This window comes from Mus musculus, chromosome 12, assembly GCF_000001635.26.
Source record: "Mus musculus strain C57BL/6J chromosome 12, GRCm38.p6 C57BL/6J".
In the NCBI taxonomy this organism is placed as follows: Eukaryota; Metazoa; Chordata; class Mammalia; order Rodentia; family Muridae; genus Mus; species Mus musculus.
Window position 1 is genome coordinate 30,579,871 of NC_000078.6, and position 17,960 is coordinate 30,597,830.

The 17,960-nt window shown below is 45.9% G+C and overlaps 1 protein-coding gene across 1 annotated transcript; it reads left to right on the forward strand.

Annotated features, from left to right (window-relative positions):
* Positions 1–4,572: 4,572 nt before the first annotated feature.
* Positions 4,573–11,349, forward strand: Tmem18 (transmembrane protein 18). Its single transcript, NM_172049.2, has 5 exons — positions 4,573–4,692; positions 5,600–5,720; positions 7,330–7,384; positions 8,604–8,697; positions 8,782–11,349. The coding sequence occupies exons 1-5, from the start codon at positions 4,636–4,638 to the stop codon at positions 8,875–8,877; spliced, it is 423 nt and encodes a 140-aa protein (NP_742046.2). The 5' UTR covers positions 4,573–4,635; the 3' UTR covers positions 8,878–11,349.
* Positions 11,350–17,960: the final 6,611 nt, after the last annotated feature.

The following is a 17,960-nucleotide window of genomic DNA, read 5'->3' on the forward strand; positions in this document are numbered from 1 at the left end:
GCTCAGCACCACCTCCTAAGACACCCTTGAGATGAAGTCATGGGCCAGCACTCTTAGACCCCCAAATGAATGACAAGACTAGAGTCCTAAACCAGAGAGCAGAGGATAATTTCTAGAGGTTGTAGTAGAGACTCGTGGTATCTTCCTTGATCCTCAGAACCAAGCACATTGGGTAGCAGATCATTGGAAGAGATACAGATATGGTCTTAGTCTTACGAACCTTTCCTAAGATGCTCTCAGCTACCTTCCAGGAAGTTCACCCGACTTTTCACAAGTGTTGGAGAAGTCACTTGGCACACAAGTTTTTAAGGCTCAGAGGTAGGAGCTTGTAGGGTAAGGCCATCAATAGTATTGGCCTGAAATCACCTGAGCACAGCTCTCCTGCTGGAGGATGCTCAACAGCACCACTGTTGTCAGTTACCAGAACACGACCATGATGACCTGCATGTCTCCTGACCAGTGCAGATAAAAGCCTAGAGACAGCCATCTTTCATGATCTCAATGGATGGGAGATTTCAGGGAAGGGGTGAGGGGGCTCCTTTCCCTTCCAGTGTCTCCTTAATTTTTTTTCTATCCTGATTCATTAAGGACTTCTAACCACCTGCTGAAACTGAGATAATTATCAACCCTGCCAGTTCTTGACAAAATTGCTTACTTATGAATAGCTCTCGCCAGTCTACCCTAATTATCCCTTTATTTAAACCTCATGTCACTTTCCTGAAGACAGACTTAGGGCAACTGAACTCCTGTATCTTGTTTCTATTCGCTATATGGCTGAAATGATTAAACCTTTATCTCTATTTTTTATCATTACTTATCACGTTCCTTGGCACATCAAGACAGTGGCTGAGTCTAGTCTCTCAGTACTCCCTGATGAGCTAGGTTTGCCCTAAAACTCCTCTAACAATTTAAACAGAAGACAATGGGAAAAAAATTGAAACTGTGAGACAAACACACATTTTCCAGGAATATATTGGTTATCAACGTTTATAAGGAAAGGAAGGGCTTGAATATATTAATTAAGTGGGAAAAATCTTTAAAGTACTCAATAGTTCTCATGTAAAATGTAAAGAACAGAGGAGTAAAGCTTTGAAATCATGTTAATCCATATATAAATTCATTCCATTCAATTATTTGGAAAATGCAAGCAGACTTACTGTGTGTTGCAAACCAAAGGTGCACTGAAGACAGGGATAGGTTTTGGTCCTGGGCTTGCATAGCAAAGAAGTGAGTCATTTAATAAACAGTAAGATAAACATATGCCCAACAAGAAATAAATGAATAATATGGGTAAAAATACTAGCAACGTTAAGCCATATCGTAGGTTGAACAGTGTCACAAGGAAGATATGAGAAAGTGGTAGCCAGAACCTACCAGGACAAAATGTAGCCATACTGAAGTCCCTACAGATGGGATCATGTTTAGGTGAAACTGTGGGAGGTCAGGCTGGGCTCAAACCAAAAGAAGAAACTCAGAAGGAAGACCCTGCCCACCAAATGTGTGTTGGGTTTCTGCAGCACCCGGATTGAGAGGAGGTCGGTAGAGTGTGCCAGGGCCTTCAGGAGCTGGACTCGCTCATCAGCCCGGAACACTCGGGAGCTGGACTCGCTCATCAGCCCGGAACACTGATCTCCAGGAGCGAGGGATCCTTCTTCCCCTCTAATCTTCCACCAGAGTTGCCGGTACCTTGTTAGAGCAGCCCAGAGACGCCAGCACACAGAGGACAAGGCTGAAGAGGTGAAAGTGAGCAGCCAGGGGACTCCAAAGGCCTGGATGACTGTGAGGACACCATGGCATCAGAGCCAAAGGGCTGGGGGACAAAGGGAGGAGCGCTGAGAAAAGAAGACAGGGCCTGGCCAGAAGAGGAGGGCCTGGCCTGACAATGGAAGGGGTAAGGGGTCTCAAGGGCAAAGGACAGCTGTGAAGTGTTCACACGAAGCACTTGAGAAGTCTTGTCTGTGTTGAGAGATCTCTAGCTGTGGCATAAAGAACTGTCTGTGAGACAGAAGCCTGCGGCAGGGACACAGTACAGGTGTAGAGGAAATCGTAGACTTCAGGTACCTCGAAATGAAGGTAAGAGTCCTCATGTGCTGCCTGTGGAGGAGTTTGAGCTGGGGCAAGCCAGGGAAAGCAATGCAGATCGCTTAATAATAGGTACTCATGGCTGACTCCACAGCCTAGGAATTCAGTCCCATGTCACCATCATGGATGCTTTTAATTTCCTTGGTTGCAAATTGGCCAGAAGGGTGGACCCCATCACCATGACAGAGCAACTACAGTTACTCTTCATTTCATATCCTCACTGATGTCGGTCCAAAAATCATCAGGAATAGCTAACCCACACACCAACTCTAAACAAATGACACTAAAACCACTGAATAGGGAGGGTCCTCGGCTGGGTATCGTGGACACGCCCTGTGTTCCTTAAAGCACAACTTTAGAGCACATCCAAATGACCTTGACACCACCACCAGCTTCTCCTCCCACTCCTCCTCCCCCACCCCTCCTCCTCCTCTTCTTTTTCTTCCCCATTTCCATACCTTTGGTGAAGAGGCATACTTTGGGTGGAGCACATACCTGAGAAGCAGAGTAGCCCAAATCTGAAAAGTACAGAGGAGGTAACAAAGACAGCCTGGGCGTGCCTCTGGGAGAGAGGAGGAAGCCTTAGGTTGGGCAATGCTAAATGGATGGAGGATATTGGACTACTACATCAGAGCCCATTAAACGGTGAAGAAGACAGACTATGACTGTCACTGTTCAGACTAGTGGAGGTGGCTATGGCATCAGTGATCACACCACCAAGGGAAAGAGCAAGCCCTGATCATATGACAGAGGCCATGCACGTGTGCACAGGTTTATGTTCTGACATAAAGACTTAGAATCCTGGGTCCTCACTGTTTACACGAGCAGTTAGGAGAACTTCACACATGAACTAATTGTGTTTAACAGCCTCCTGTGGATTGACTTAAAACCATTAAACAATGCATTACCAGTTCATATTCCATGGCCTGCCCCTTCTCCAATAACATGTGTAAAAGTAAGATGGCTCAGTCTGCATGATCGTGGATACTCCAAACTGTCCAGTGTTATGTCACCCTTGAGCAATCTACCACCCCAGAATTGGGATAGCATCGCCAGCCACACAAGGTTACTAGGGCCATGTTTATCCCATAGATCCATAGAAACACCACTATCTTTGTCTATTCTAGATCAATGAGTTAGGATGTGAATGGCCAAGGGGAAGAATACTGTGCCCATCCTACATCTGCAAGTACTGACTGTATATTCATTGCTGGCCTTGGGGGCAGATACCATATGCACCAGTCTACTGGATAGGGCTGCTTCACTATGTCCTATTGATGGAATGTCTATCTCGGTTTCGTGGGACAGGAATCCTGTGGTACAGACACCATTGGCAGCCCATTTCTCTGGGTAAGGGCTGTGTGGATTATAGGATTCAGCTGCTATCTATCCAGCATGGTGAGACCTGACACTATATTCATCCTGGGACTTTTTATTTCATTTTATTTACATCCCAAACGCTACCCCCTTCAGGTCACCCCTCACAGAGACCCTTTCCCACCTTCCCTATCTCCTCTGAGAGGGTGAGCCCCCACTGGGTATTCCCCCAACCCTGGTGCATCAAGTCTCTGCCAGATTAGTCACATCCTCTCCCACTGAGGCCTGTTGGGCTATGGATACCACAGTCAGGCTACAGCTTTAGGAGAGCCTCTGCCCCAGTTGTGTGTGTGTGTGTGTGTGTGTGTGTGTGTGTGTGTGTGTGTGTGTGTGTGCACATGGAGACTGAGCTGCGCCTTTGCTGTTTATGTTTCAGGGGCCTTGGTCCATCCCATGTGTGTTCTTTGGTTGGCAGCTCAGTTTCTGAGAGTTCCCAGAGGTCCAGGTTAGTTACTCTTTTGGCCCTCATGTGGGGTTCCCAGCCCCTTAAAGACCTTCAATCCTTCCCCCAACTCTTCCATAAAAGTCTCCGACCTCAGTCCAGTGTTTGGCTGTGGGTCTCTGCATCTGTCTCAGTCAGCTGCTGGCTGGAGCCTCTCAGAGGACAGCTATGCTAGACTCCTGTCCCCAAGCATAGCAGGGTATCATTAATAGTGTCAGGGATTGGTGCTTGCCCATAGGATGGGTCTCAAGTTGGGCTGGTTATTGGTTGGCCATTCCTCCAGTCTCTGCTTCATCTTTGTGCCTGCATTTCTTTTAGGCAAGACAAATTTGAGGTGAAAAGTTTTGTGGGTGGGTTGGTGTCCTTATCCCACTGGGGTAGAAGTGGGATTCCTGCCGGCTGCCTGGCGGGCTACTGGAGCAAGGATGCCATCGGACCCTGGCAAACTCTCCCCAGCCGCCGGCTGCATCTGTGGAACCCACGAACCCTCCGCTTTCTGGGCAGTCTGGAAGAAACAGAACTAGGTGAGCACGTTGACACTTCTTACAGAAATGCACTACTGCAATAACGAAAGTTGGACGCTCTTTTAAAAAAAAAAAAAAAAAAAAAGTCAGAACTCTCGCGAGAAGAGCCAAGCGCCAGGTTCGTACCCGTAGATCTCGCGAGAAGTCTAAGCGCCTTTCCCGGCTGTCGGAAGCTGCGGACTCGTCCCGGCTGTTGGGATCCCTGGCGCGATGTCGTCCGCATACTCAGTCCGATCCTTCCCAGTCAGCATCCCTGCGGTGATCATGGTAACTCGCAGGCTCTAAGTGGCGCCGGCGTTTGGTGGGGTTTGCTAGTTCTTGCGAGAACTGCGCAGGGGCGGGCGGGCTGCCTGAAGCCGCTCCCTGCTCCGCTGGATGGGGCAGCTCCCGGGTGCGCACCGGCCGTCCTCTGAGTCCCCAACACCAGTGTTCACCCCGGTGGCGTCTTAGCGCCATACATTGACTTCCCTGCCAGTGTCTGGAGAGACTCTCAAGTGCGCTGTCTTTCCGATGTGGCACAGAAGAGATGAGCGTTACCCAGTAACTGGACTTCAAGCTGTCCCCAAGAGCTTTAGGGCTCCAGATAGAGGAGCTGGTCTTGCCTTGCGGAGCCGTGCCCTTGGAAAATGGCATGGGAAGCTCTAAGAAGTCGGGACTAGGAACTTAATATTAGTTGGAGACAGAATCAGAAAGATTGGAGCCTTGGGGACTGTACTTAAGACCCCAAAGCACACTAGCCGGCTGCATGGTGCAGAAGTGTCAGGGACAGTCAGCTCTGCAGGTTAGGATGGCTCTCATTTCCAGACCTCCATGCACAGAGGAGCTTGGTGTACGCAGCTTCACACATTCCAAGTTAACATGACTTTACTTAGCTCGTTAGTTTAGTTGATAATAACCCTCTAGATTTCACCCAGTCCAAAGAGGCAAGTGGACAGTAGTTTCCATCCTGTGTGCTCAGACTTTAAAATCTTTATATAAAAATCTGTGACTGTGTTTGCAATTGAGGCATCGCTGTTTCCTCTCGCTTGCTCCTGCTTGTCTGAGAGTTCTGGTTGTATACAAACACCAATGGAAGACCCCCAAACTCAATGGAAGGGACCAGTAGCTCCCACTCCCCACAGGAAAGCAGTTTCGTTTCGCTGCCCTCCAGGTTTCTAACGCTATCTCCTCACAGGAGACAGACTGGACAGAGCCGTGGCTCCTAGGACTCCTTGCCTTCCACCTGCTGTGCCTCCTTCTCACTTGCTTCTCCTCACAGAGGTATAAGCTACAGATCGGGCACTTCCTGTGTCTGGGTGAGTAGGAGAACCTTGAATCCCTCTGCTCACTCTCATTGCTGCGATACTGCCCCTGGGTTTGTTTGCGTTGTGTTTTCACAGCGTTTCCCAAGCCTTCATTTCTATATGGAGATCATGAAGTAATCTTTGGACATGTTCTAGGTTGGTCACTAAGGATGCCAAACATCTGTACACTAAGATGTTGATTCTCTTATGCTGACTCTTACACAGATAATTCCTGCTTTGAGTTCAGTGCAATTTATCTCTCATGTAGATGTTTTCTTGCTGGGGTTAGTCCCATACTGCCTGCTCTGGAAATCAGACTATGCATATAATATTACTTTTGGTTATTTTTAAAGATAATGGCTTTAGGAATTCTATGTAGGGATTAATTAGGTACGTGAAATGGAGAAAGATAGAGTCTTTATTGCACAGAAACAGGCACACAGTAAAAGTTCTGGTACTTGGCCAAATGGGGACATTCACTATTTTGGGCCCCTCAGTTGGGTCAGAAGGATACAAAGTAAAATGTCAGGAAGAAAAGATGAGTAACAGCTGACTGGCCTAGGTGTGAGGTCTGGCCCCAGTGAAAATAAGTGTTCAGAGCCCCCAAAATACAGGGTGGGACATGGGAAGGAAGCTGGCTCATAGGTCAGATACCACAATCCCCAGGAGCAAAGTGTCCCAAACTGAGTGGTTACAGGGTAAATACTTGATTTTTGTGGACACTGGAAGGGTGGGGAGAGTTTTCTTGATGAGTGGAAAAGCTGATTTTAGACAGTTAACCAGGGAACCGAGAGGCAGGAAATGTGAGCTTACAACAGAAAGGTGTCCATTCTTCATTTGGAATATTTTACCTGAGAAATTTTGGGGTTACACTGGTAAGCAAAATAGACTCCTAAACTTAGCATGGCTTCCTTGGGGACACTTGGGATTCAGTAGTTAACCATAGAAGCTTTCTAATTGTCCTGGTGCCAGTTGTAATGATTCTTTTGATAAGAACTGAGGTCTGTACATGGGACTATATGGAGGAGCCTGAGTTCTGCAGGCAGAGTGGAGAGGCATAGGGGTGAGCAGGTGAGAGGGCCAGGTTGAGAACTTGGTGCAGAGCTAGTGTGCACGGCAGTCTCGGGGGAAGGACCTTGAAAGATGGATCAACTTCTTAAGATTAAGGACAATGCATGCACTTGCAGTTTGGAGAGGGATAACCCTAGGAGTTCTTGGGGAACCCCAGACACTGCTGTGTGCTCTGTATGCTTTATGGCTCATTACAATCTCAGAGAATAAAAAACCACTGCAGTTGCTTACTTCCTCTTCACAAATGCTGAGGTGATAAGACCGAGATTTGCACCTGGATCCTGGTGGTGGTCCTGCCAGGATAGAACGGCTTCATGGGAGTTTGGGTAAGACCCTTGGCATGTCACAGATGTGTTGATCTTTTTCTGATTCCTATTAAGTGGGCATATTTTATAACTTGACAATTTTAGAGTCCTTACCATATCATAGTTAAAATAGGAATTACATTTGGTTTTGGTATTCTGTTGAACACGTAAAGATCTATTATCTCGTTCTCTAGTGATTGTAATTGGTCACAAAATTCTAACATAAGTTTTCTATGTTTTCTTAGTAGTGTTAGTCTATAGTGCCGAGTACATCAACGAAGTGGCTGCAGTGAACTGGAGGTAAAGTTGGCTTCTCATGCTCTCGCCTCTGCCTCAGTCTTCCTCCACAGTGGCACTTTCACATGGCACTTTCTAAAGAAAAGATGAAGCTCACAGGGAAATTGAGGACGCCAGGAATCGTGGCCACATAAATATTGAACAGCCTATACATATGGGGTTAGGCCTTAAGAAATAAATTAGTTAAATATTTTCTTGTTTTTGACCAAAAACTAATAATTGTATTTATTAGAATAGTTAAAAGCTCCTCATTGGTGGTTGACTGTCCCTCGTGAGCTCTTAAAGGTGCTGACCAATAATTACAGCCTGCGAGAAAACACTGGGAATATTAATAAGGGGGAATTTGAGAGAATATTGAGCATGTGCTATTATTTGAGAGGAAGTTGGCCTTCCTCCTGCCCTCTCCCCTTTTCACTTGAAAACAACTGTCCTATACCTACACAGTGCCAGAGCCTCCACAGTTACTCCCTGCTTCCCCAGCCGCAACCCTCGCGCCTGACTTGTCCTAACTGATTCTCCTGTCTCAGAGCAGATGACTCCCAATGTTCCAGTGTGTCCTTAGTCACTCAGGAGCAAGCACAGAACTGTATTGGTGCCCATAGCCTCTTCTGTAGCCCCTCCTGTGGGCCCCTTGCCACAGCAGATGTGTGTTGTCCCTTCTTCTGGTCAGTGTCCTCCTGACCTCTCACCACACACATGCACATGCTCTCAGCTTTGTTTCAATAAGTCAGACTATCTGGGATCTTTCTTCTCTCCAGAAGATAGGCTTCCTTCAAGGCTGGACCTGTCTCTACATTTCCTTGCTGTAATCTATAGCTCACGTAGCAGGTTCCCAATCACTGTTACCGGGTCAATGAAAACAACTCTCTACCGTATTTCCGCATTACCAAGACAGAAATGTCTACCCCTAGACAAGTCCTGCCTTCTACTGCCCGGCTTTCTACCTTTGGGCAAGTTGGACTCATGTGGCCTTCGAGTCTCCTACACAGAGTGGCAGTTACTTCACTGAGATGGACGGGAGCAGGAAGCGCCAGGCACAGCACTTTCTTAAGTAGCTGTAGCAAGAATGCAGCTCTGACTCTAATTTATGACAAACATCAAAGCTGCTTCTGTGTTGTTTTGAGAACCCTTCAGTGAACCCAGACTATTAACCACTGTTCTCCTGTTACCTTCCAGGACCGAACGTCAATCATTGTGTTGTGTTTTGCTTTTCCTACAACAGATTGTTCTCAAAGTACCAGTACTTTGACTCCCGGGGGATGTTCATTTCTCTTGTGTTCTCAGCGCCACTGCTCTTCAACGCCATGCTCATTGTGGTATGTATGACACAGACGCTTATGTCCTGGCTTTCTTCACTCAGAGCCTTTGCAGTTTTAATCATGACTCCAAATGGTTTTTAGATTATGTGGGTACGGAAGACTTTGACTGTGATGACCGACCTGAAGACCTTACAAGAGGAAAGAAAGGAGAGGAGGAGGAGGAGGAAGGAAGAGTAATGGTGAACTGCTGCTGTGCGCCATGTTTGTCCTCTGACTTGCTTGTTTCCAGCTGGGAACTAACTGCACATGGCCCAGATGCCAAATGTCAGCCGACTCATGGTTTAGAAAAAGGTCCTTATAGCTTAGCACACCACAACTGGTTCTTATAGTTTACTCTGTTTGGAGCCCTCTTAAAGCTGGTTCTTAAAAGAACTGATGGCATCACCGAAACACGTTGGATGGGGACCCCTCCTTTACATGGGGAGAGCTTCCTGGTTCAGCCACTTTATTCACAGCTTCTCACACGTTGCTGGTAGACCTCATTATGTAACTAGAGTTCACGAGGTTCTAAGTGTGGACACTGGGAAATAAAGAGCCCCGATCCTGCTGGGATCACTACCTGCTCCCTCTTCTGTTTCTAGCCTGTAGCGGTGGCTATCAGCTAAGGGTGGCTTTGTTCCCCAGGAACTTTGCTGATGCTTGTCACCGCAGGTGGACATGGTACTTGTGTCCATAGGACAGAGCCGAGTCCTGCAGGGCACAGGACAGCCCCACCGTGGAGTATTGCTGTGTACATAATGTCAGCAGTGCCCAGGCTGAGGGAGCGGTGGGTCAGGTCTGGGGAAGAATGTGGTGTGTTTCAGTTCCCATGAAGCTAGGCCTCTAAATAATTGAGTTGGGGCTATGCCACTGGGAATGTTTTGTTTAAAAATATTAAGCTAGAATGAAAGCTGTAAAGTCAAGACTCCGTGGAAAATAGTATGTCAAATGAACCGTTTGGTCTTGTTTTTTCTGGATACAGAATTATAAATACCTGCATGCTCTGTGAATGGCTTATCTGTTTCTACCCAGACTGTGACAAGTGCAGACAGTTCTTCCCAAGTGTCACATTTGTGCGGTTGGGGGCTGGCGAACACAGCAGGGTGTATTGTCACCTGTGCCTCTGTTTTGTCAGACACCCTTGGTTTCCATGGAATCCGGAGCAATAAACCTTTAGAGATTTGAGGTGACAGAGACCCAGACTTAGAGACAGTAAGAAATACACTCTTGGCTTTAGTTTAAAGAAATAATTTGTGAAGTATTTTCTTTATTTAATAGGATTTTTTCCTTTCTAAACATTCTTCAAAGTTCTAAGCTAAAATAAAATCTAGTTAAAAATATTTAAAAGGTTAAAAGTAGATCGTTTGATAGACTACCGTTATGTTCTGAAACCCAGTTATATAGTTTCTAATGTTTATCCAGCTTCCGGATTTAACAGAAACCTACTCACTGTCTTGTGACAATCTGATCATCCTGTGGTGTGAGTTTGCGGCTCCTGCTGCAGCACTTAACCTGCATTGTGCACAGTCTCTTGATTTGTTCCACTTCACATTGAACAAAAAAGTGCCAAGGAAAATAACACAGTGTTAAGTTCAGATTTTGAATTTAAATCACACTGTTAAGTCGTGGACATTGTGTCTAAAGGGATACTTAATTGTATGTTTCTGAAGTTTTCTGGTTCAGGATATTTGATCATTTTATGGTTACAAAGGTGCTTACTATAACATTGATTAGTTTCATAGAAAATAAGAACAAATTAGTCCGTTAGATAAATCTGAAACAACTGAGTGTCAGATAGGCCTGGACTCACCAACTAGATGTGTTCCCTTCAGGCCTTTGTGTCTGAGGCCAGTGGGGCAGAATGGGGCAGAGAGCGGCTGCGATGTCCGCGTTCTGGCATATGCCGGTATTAATACCTCAGCTTGTGTAACCATGACCCTGACCGGCTTTCTTGCCTTGTTTCTGCACGTGTGGTTGTGGATGCACATGTGCTTCGTTTTTTCCATAATTAAATGTTTATGTTTTGTTTTGTATTTTTAAACGCAAGTTTTGGATTAGAGAGATGGCTTCGTTGGCACTCTCCACCTGAGTTTGGTCTCCAGAGGAACTTAACATTTGTTCCCAAGCATTACACGCTAAGTCCCATTGCTGGGAAAACCTGCCTGATGGAAGGACGGAAGCGGCCACTACAGGTTGTCCTCTAACTGTATGTGCACACAAAATAAAGTGATGCACGAGTCACTCCCGACCAACAGCACTTGAGGTGGCCCTCTGGCTTTCACACACACATGTGTGCACACTGCTACACATATAGCATCTACACAAATGTTGTGTGTTTTCTGACATTCACTCTGTGACTAAAATTATACTTGGAGGAACTTTTAAACATTTTGCCCTGATATTAAGGAAAATCCTGCAAGGTGCAACTATGAACAAGCAGTTGGGTTCTGTGCTGCTTTGGGGATTTTACGGGTTTGCCCAGTGCTGTGTTCACACTTCCGTAAAGGAAGGTTTACAGGCACTGATGGACACAGTGAGCACTGAGTTTACTGAGTAGTTGTGGAAAGCTCTGGAAAGCCCTAAAATAACCATCTTATACATTCCAGTCTATGAAACTTCATGTTTGTTGATTATTATGCATTAATATACAATAAACTATGTTTGATAATATACAGTGTGCTTTCGTGTGTGTGTGTGTGTGTGTGTGTGTGTGTGAGCAAGATTTCTCAGTGCTGCCTTCTTGGTTTCTGCCTGTGACCCTCGTATTTCTAGACATGCAGTGCCATCAGCATGAAAGAGAAGTCAGGATGGAGATCTGTGAAGAAGAAAGCCGCATGGCGGTCTGTAAGACATACCGTGGTGCAGAGCCATGACCATCATCTCTTCACAGCACAACCTGTGGATGTGAAGTGTTCACAGGCTTGCTGACATTCAGAACAGAGCTTCAGCATTCCTCAACAGGCATTGGAGTCCAGCACACAACTGGCTCCATTTCTGAGGGCCAGACCTGATGGCTTTCCTTTGATAAGGACTCCCACAGCGAAGCCTCCTGGTTGCCTTAAGTGGAGTGCAGGGTGATGTGATGTTCTGCCTGCTGTTTATGAATGTTTACAGGGGTCAGCTAAGGCCAGGGAGTGCCTGCCCTACATCCACTTATTCCTATGGCAGAGAAGGAATGGACAGCGAATGCCAGAGACCATCAACATGGGTACTGTGAACCAGTGGTTAGAGACAGCGCCTTTTGAAGACAGTTACATTTATGCAGATATCCTTTGGTATACACAAGAATGGAGTCTTGGATCCTTTTCAGATACCAAAATCCTTAAGTGCCCCAGTCTAACAAACTGGTAGAACATCTGCACAGAACCCACACACAGTACCCATTTAGTTTAATCTTTAGGTGACTTAAAATACACAATCCAAGGAAAACACTATGCAAGTTACAGCTATACTTTTTTCAGAAGTAATTTTTAGAACAGTCTCATGTTCAGCATGGGTGCAGGTTTCCCCCGGAATGTTTTCTGCCCAGCATGGCTGGAACCTGAGCTTGCAGAGGCTTGGTTGGGCATTAGACGTTCTGGAGAAAAGGCAAGGAGTGTGGGAGGCTCTTAGCACGGTGTTGTGTCTTAAGCAGCTCCGTAAGGGAGAGAATGGTGGGGCCCTATAAGATTGGGACGAGCTTCAGGCTTATGGGAGGACAATGGGAGACCAAGAGTATGGTGGGGCCTAGCTAAGAAAGAAACCCCATCCAGCAGTTTCCAACCTGAGGGACTCCAAGTCCAGACGGGCATTCCTGGTGACATGGATACCCATGACTGGGTTGTTCAGGACAAAAGCCGGGCCTGCGTTGTAGGCTTTTTCTGCACTGAGTCATCTGAGAGGAAGAGGAGGAGAGGCGTGAGATTGCAGGGACTTGAAACCACAGATTCAGGGCTGCTTCTGATACATACATGGATGGGGGAGTGGGTGTCATACACTCTGGGGAGAGCGGCCAGGTGTCTCTCACTGGACAGCCAAAGCCCGAAGCAGATGTGGACAAGTGTCCTTTGGTAGGAGGAGGCAGTGAGGCTGCTGGAGTCACGTCTATAGCAGGAGAGAGCATGTCCAGGGTTAGACCTGAAGGAAAGGGATGCTGCTTCTCAGGGGAAAGGAGTTGGTGGCCCTCGGGTAAGCAAAGCTTCAGCCACCTGGCCTTGCCTGGAGTCTGTTCCATCCATGGAGGGCTAGAATCATAACCAATGGTACATCCTACGGTTTCATCATGGTTCATCTAGGCTTGTCTGAATTTGCCTTGTAAAGTACTCAAGTTACCAATATTGAAAATTTCTTAGTTACATTTTTTACATAGAATTTATATAAAAATATATAAAATGTAGCAGGAGATGAGCTCCAAATTGGAAGTCCAAACAGATGCATTCTCTCTCACAGACGAGGAGTCCTCTGTAAAGCTGTCTGCCACGGCCACTGGCTCCAGAGCTCATGCTTTGTCCACCTGCAGTGTGCAACCCACCTGTCTTGTGTTTCAGGGTTGCCTATAAGCTGCAGCAAGGCACAGCTCTGATTATATTGATTCCAGCTGCTGTTGATATATTGATTTTCTGTTTTGTACTACTTTCTTTTTATCTCTAAAACTAGTGCTGACCCCATGTAAATGGGTTCTAGATAAGCAGAATGTCTTAGTTTAGAACGTCTTAGTTTGAGTTTCTATTACTGTGATAAAAACCCATAACCAAAAGCAACATAAGAGGAAAGGGTTGATTTCATCTTAACCCTTCCACATCACAGTCCAAGAAAGTCAGGGCAGGAAAGCAGGAACCTGGAGGCAGGAACTGAAGCAGAAGCCATGGAGGAGTGCTGTTTACTGGCTTGCTCCTCCTGGCTTTTTCAGCCTGGTTTCTTGTACAAATCAAGACCTCCTTCCTAGGGGTGGCCCTGCCTGCAGTGGGCTGGACCCTCCCATATCAATTATCAGTCAATCATCAATCAAGAATATGTCCCAGAGGTTTGCCCACAGGCCACTCTGGTGGAGGGCATTCGAGGTTCCCTTTTCTCAATAACTAAGTTGTGGCAAGTTGATGAAAACCAACTAGATCAAAGGGACCAAAGGGACACTGTGACCATAGGCTTTGTCTCATTCAGTACTCCAGGAGTAGCATCAGTCAGGTGGACCTCAGGTTTCTGCATCTCACTTGTGGGTTGTGTCTCTTGTAGCCTTCAGCTGACCCACTGCAATGACCTCCACTCAACGGCAGCTCCTATGACAGGCTTGGACCCCCTGTTTTAGGAAACTGGACAATGTTGCTTATATGTCTCTAGCAGCAGAAGTGAGTTATTGGAGGCAGCTCATCTGTGCATGTGTGTGCCTTATCTCATGTGGTGCTGTCCCAGAGTCCCTGTCACAGGATAGCTAATGCCCTTGACTTTCTACTGTGCCATCTGCTTGGTGTTTTTCCTTGCTCTTTCCAGTCTTCACTCAAGCTCACCTGTGTTGTGATTTGAAACAGCCAGTATATTTTGGACAGGTGGCCATGTCACCATCATCTCTCTTCAGAAGCTTATCTTCTGTCGCATTTTTTTTCAGTCACTCCACCATTACAATACTTCTATTATATAACCTGATCGTCCATTACCTCATAGTGACCAAACCAGGTAAGGTCAACTTACTTGGTCAGTTTCTGGTGTGGAGGTGCAGTTCTGTAATGACCACCAATGACAGATACCTCTCATCTTCAGGAACTGCCTTATCTTTCTGTTACTGGCTTGGGATAAGTCTGTCAAAGTAGCTTACAAAACAACTATTCTATGGCAGTTATTGTTGCTGAAATATTATTCAGTTACTATTCAAAAGGAATCCTGGTGTCAATTATACATATGTCCTGGGACCAGTCTCCACTTAATCACAATAAAAGTGTTTTTGTGATTGACTGGTAAAATCCCACTGCTTATTGTATGTCCTTGGTTATCAGTGAGGTTTGCTTAACATTGCCTGGTTTTGTATAGTCTGATCATACACACACTTTACTCTTTGTGTTACTATGTAGAATTTACAAGTACATTTCTAATTTTATGTCAGAATCAACCACAGATGCAAATGGGGGCTGCTTGGTCTGCCTTTGAATTTGACTTGTGTTAAAGTTCTCTAACATTCATAGTTGTATACTTGAGCCACTAAGTATTCCTAAGGGCTGAATCTCTGATCCCCAAAGGCTGAAGATGTCTCTTCCTCACAGGTCCAGAAAGGAATAGGTAGCAGGGGTTGAGGAAGTCTTCAATGCATCCTCAAATGTCTTGGGTGTGGGGTCATGGCCATGCTCAAGCATCTACTTGGCCTGTTTCATGGGGTCCATGGATGGACACCACTATACTTTTCAGGCCCAGCTCTCAAACACACCAGTGCAGTGGCAGGAGTGCTGAGGGCCCACAAACTTGAATCCTGAAGCCTTGATTCTCTTTCCTGTGGGCATTTGCAAAGAATGATGATCTGTCTGTCCATGTGGCCCCTCAGACCAGTCTTCTCTTAAATTCTTCTCTGTCAGTTACTGATAGTGATAATTACAAAGTCAGTAGAAGCTTTAGGCAATATATTTTGACAACATAAAATTGTATCCAAGGATATGTCAAGACATCTGGTGTACAGAATTAGAAGTTTCACTGTTGAAGTAGGCGGAGTGCCTTGACAGGATATTGTCTCTCTTCAAGTGTGAGTCTCAGAGTTAACTGATCTCTTCCTTGTTTTAAATTGATAGTCCTTCTCTGGCACTGGCAGCCTGGCCACCACTCCAGTGAATGAGTGTGTGATGGAGAATTAGTAAAATTAGAGAAAAGGAGCATAGGGTCCGCAGGCTGGTGTGCAACCTGGAACTTGTGCAGAGATGCAGACTAGGCCCCTGAACATGCTACCAGCCTGGCCATAGGATCACCCTGGCTCTGAGCTACAATGGAGGCTTAAGATGGGGAGGAGTTCACTTTATAGATTAAACCTCCTTGGGGTACCATTCTGGTCCGTGATGCCACCAGAGGCCATGTTGGTGTCTGTGGTTCATGCTGCTGCCCTAAGCCATGACAAAGCCTGCGGTCCCTGTGAACGTGTACAGTGTATGCCTCTGATTGATGCCTTGGTGATATCCTCTGGCTTTGCTGCCTCCAGGAGACATCTGGATATGAGTGGCATGTAGAGCAATCTGAGGCTATATTGAGGCCTGTGGTCCATGCAACCATTAAGGCCATGGGTGGATCAGTGTTCCTAAAGCAGCCTGAGACCATACTGATGCCTGTGGAATGTGTTGCCACCAAAGGCCATGCAGAGATTTGCGATCTGGGCTATCAGCTAGGGCCATATTAATGTCCCTGGACCAGCTTCTCTATGGCCTCATTAGAGAGCTGACCATGGGCACTTGGGAGAGCTGGCCTTGTCCATCTCTGGCCACAGTACGGCTTCTGTGGGGATACAGGTGGAGAAATTCTCACCTTCCCTTGGGGGCCTGGTCACTAGAAATTTGAACATGTTCTAGTGAATATATAGACAATAAAAATGGATCTTTTTTGGTTGGGGGTAAGAGACCCCCCTCCAAAAAATAAGCTGAAAAAAATTGCTAGTCCTCTGGTTAGATGCATGCTTTCCATAGGCCTGCAGCTGTGTGTAGGGGCAGTGACTTGGAAGTTTACTCTGGATACATGGTCCTGAGAAGCCTGAGCAACTGAGCAGAATGGAAATAAATTAGAATGCTGAGGAGAGACTCCAGGTTTAGTGTCCTGACGAACACTAAAACTTTTCAACTACTTACTCCGAGTCTCCTGGTCATCTGGAAGCTCAACAGTTCTGCCTTACAGGAGAGGCCACTTAGCAGCAGCAGGTAACTAGAACCAACCACACCCTCCCCGCAAAGATGCAAACTGTGGTTTCAGAATTCCACACGTTGATAATAGTAACGATAAAGTTAGTGAAAGGTCAGCAAGCAGGAACAGCTCCTGAGACACACTGCTGTGTGTAAGGATGGACTCAGAGGAAGACGCCGAGGGCCACAACACAGTCAGCTGTAGGTCGGCCTCTGGGCCCACTCAGTGTGGCAAAGTTGTGAGTATCTCCTGTTTGAATATCCTGGCTTCTGCCTGAGGGAAAATATTTTTACATTTACTTCTTAGTGTTCCTGCAGACCTTCTCAGAGGAGTAACAAGAACACGATATATTCTCCAGGAAGCAGGGTCCTGATCTAAAGTGCGGAGTTGGAATTTTGCATCTTGAACTTAGTAAAAATGTGATGTTAGGCAAATCACTGAATTTTCCTGACTTCTACTTTCCCTTGTAAGAAGATGTATAGTGCTACTTGCCATATTACTTGATAAGATCACTGCCATCTTTGAAAGAGGGGATGCATCGGAATGCTTCTGACCTGCCTGCACGTGTGCTGATGGTGGTAATAACTGGGGATGATCACCTGACTGAGTCTGTCCAGCATGCATGTTCATGTGTTATGAACCAAATAGAGAACCAAAGATTACAGAAGCAGTAAGACAGAAGTATCATCATCATTTGTCCTGTAGAGGTCCCTATTTCTTAGGCTGATAAAACAAGTGTCAAGTGCTGAAAGGTGCCTCTGGTTCTTCACGGCTGTTACTTCTCACTTAACCCACCAGAGGGCAACAAAGCTCCATGCCACCCACCATCAGACACTCAGCTGCCCGGGTTATGATTATTGAAGAAAACGAATGTCGTTAAGAAAGATGTGGGCAGGTATGGGAACACTCCTTAGAGTCAAAGGGAAGGGGAGATGGGGTGGAGGGGGTTGCGGAGGTGAGACTGGGAAGGGCGACAATATTTGAAATGCAAATAAATAAAATAATAAAAAATTATTTTAGGAAGGAAGGAAGGGAGGGAGGGAAGGAGGGAGGAAGGAAGGAAGGAAGGAAGGAAGGAAGGAAGGAAGGAAGGAAGGAAGGAAGGAAGGAAGGAAGGAAGGAAGGAAAGACGAAAGAAAGAAAGATGACCTAATAGTTTTGATTGAGGAATATCTTCCAGAACTAAAGGAACTGGACAAACAATGGTAATTTAGTTTCTTTTAAATTTAAAGTAGATTAACAAAACACATTATATAGCATAATATGTTGTATATTTATCAATCAAAAAAAAAACACTCAAATGTGTTATGTCCCATATGGGTACACATACATACAAAGCACACAAGTGACTAGATAAAGTAATTGATTTTTCCCATTACACTAACAATGATCTTAAGATAGTTTCATCAAATGAAGAAAGGAGAGTAAGTGGGAAAGACAATGGG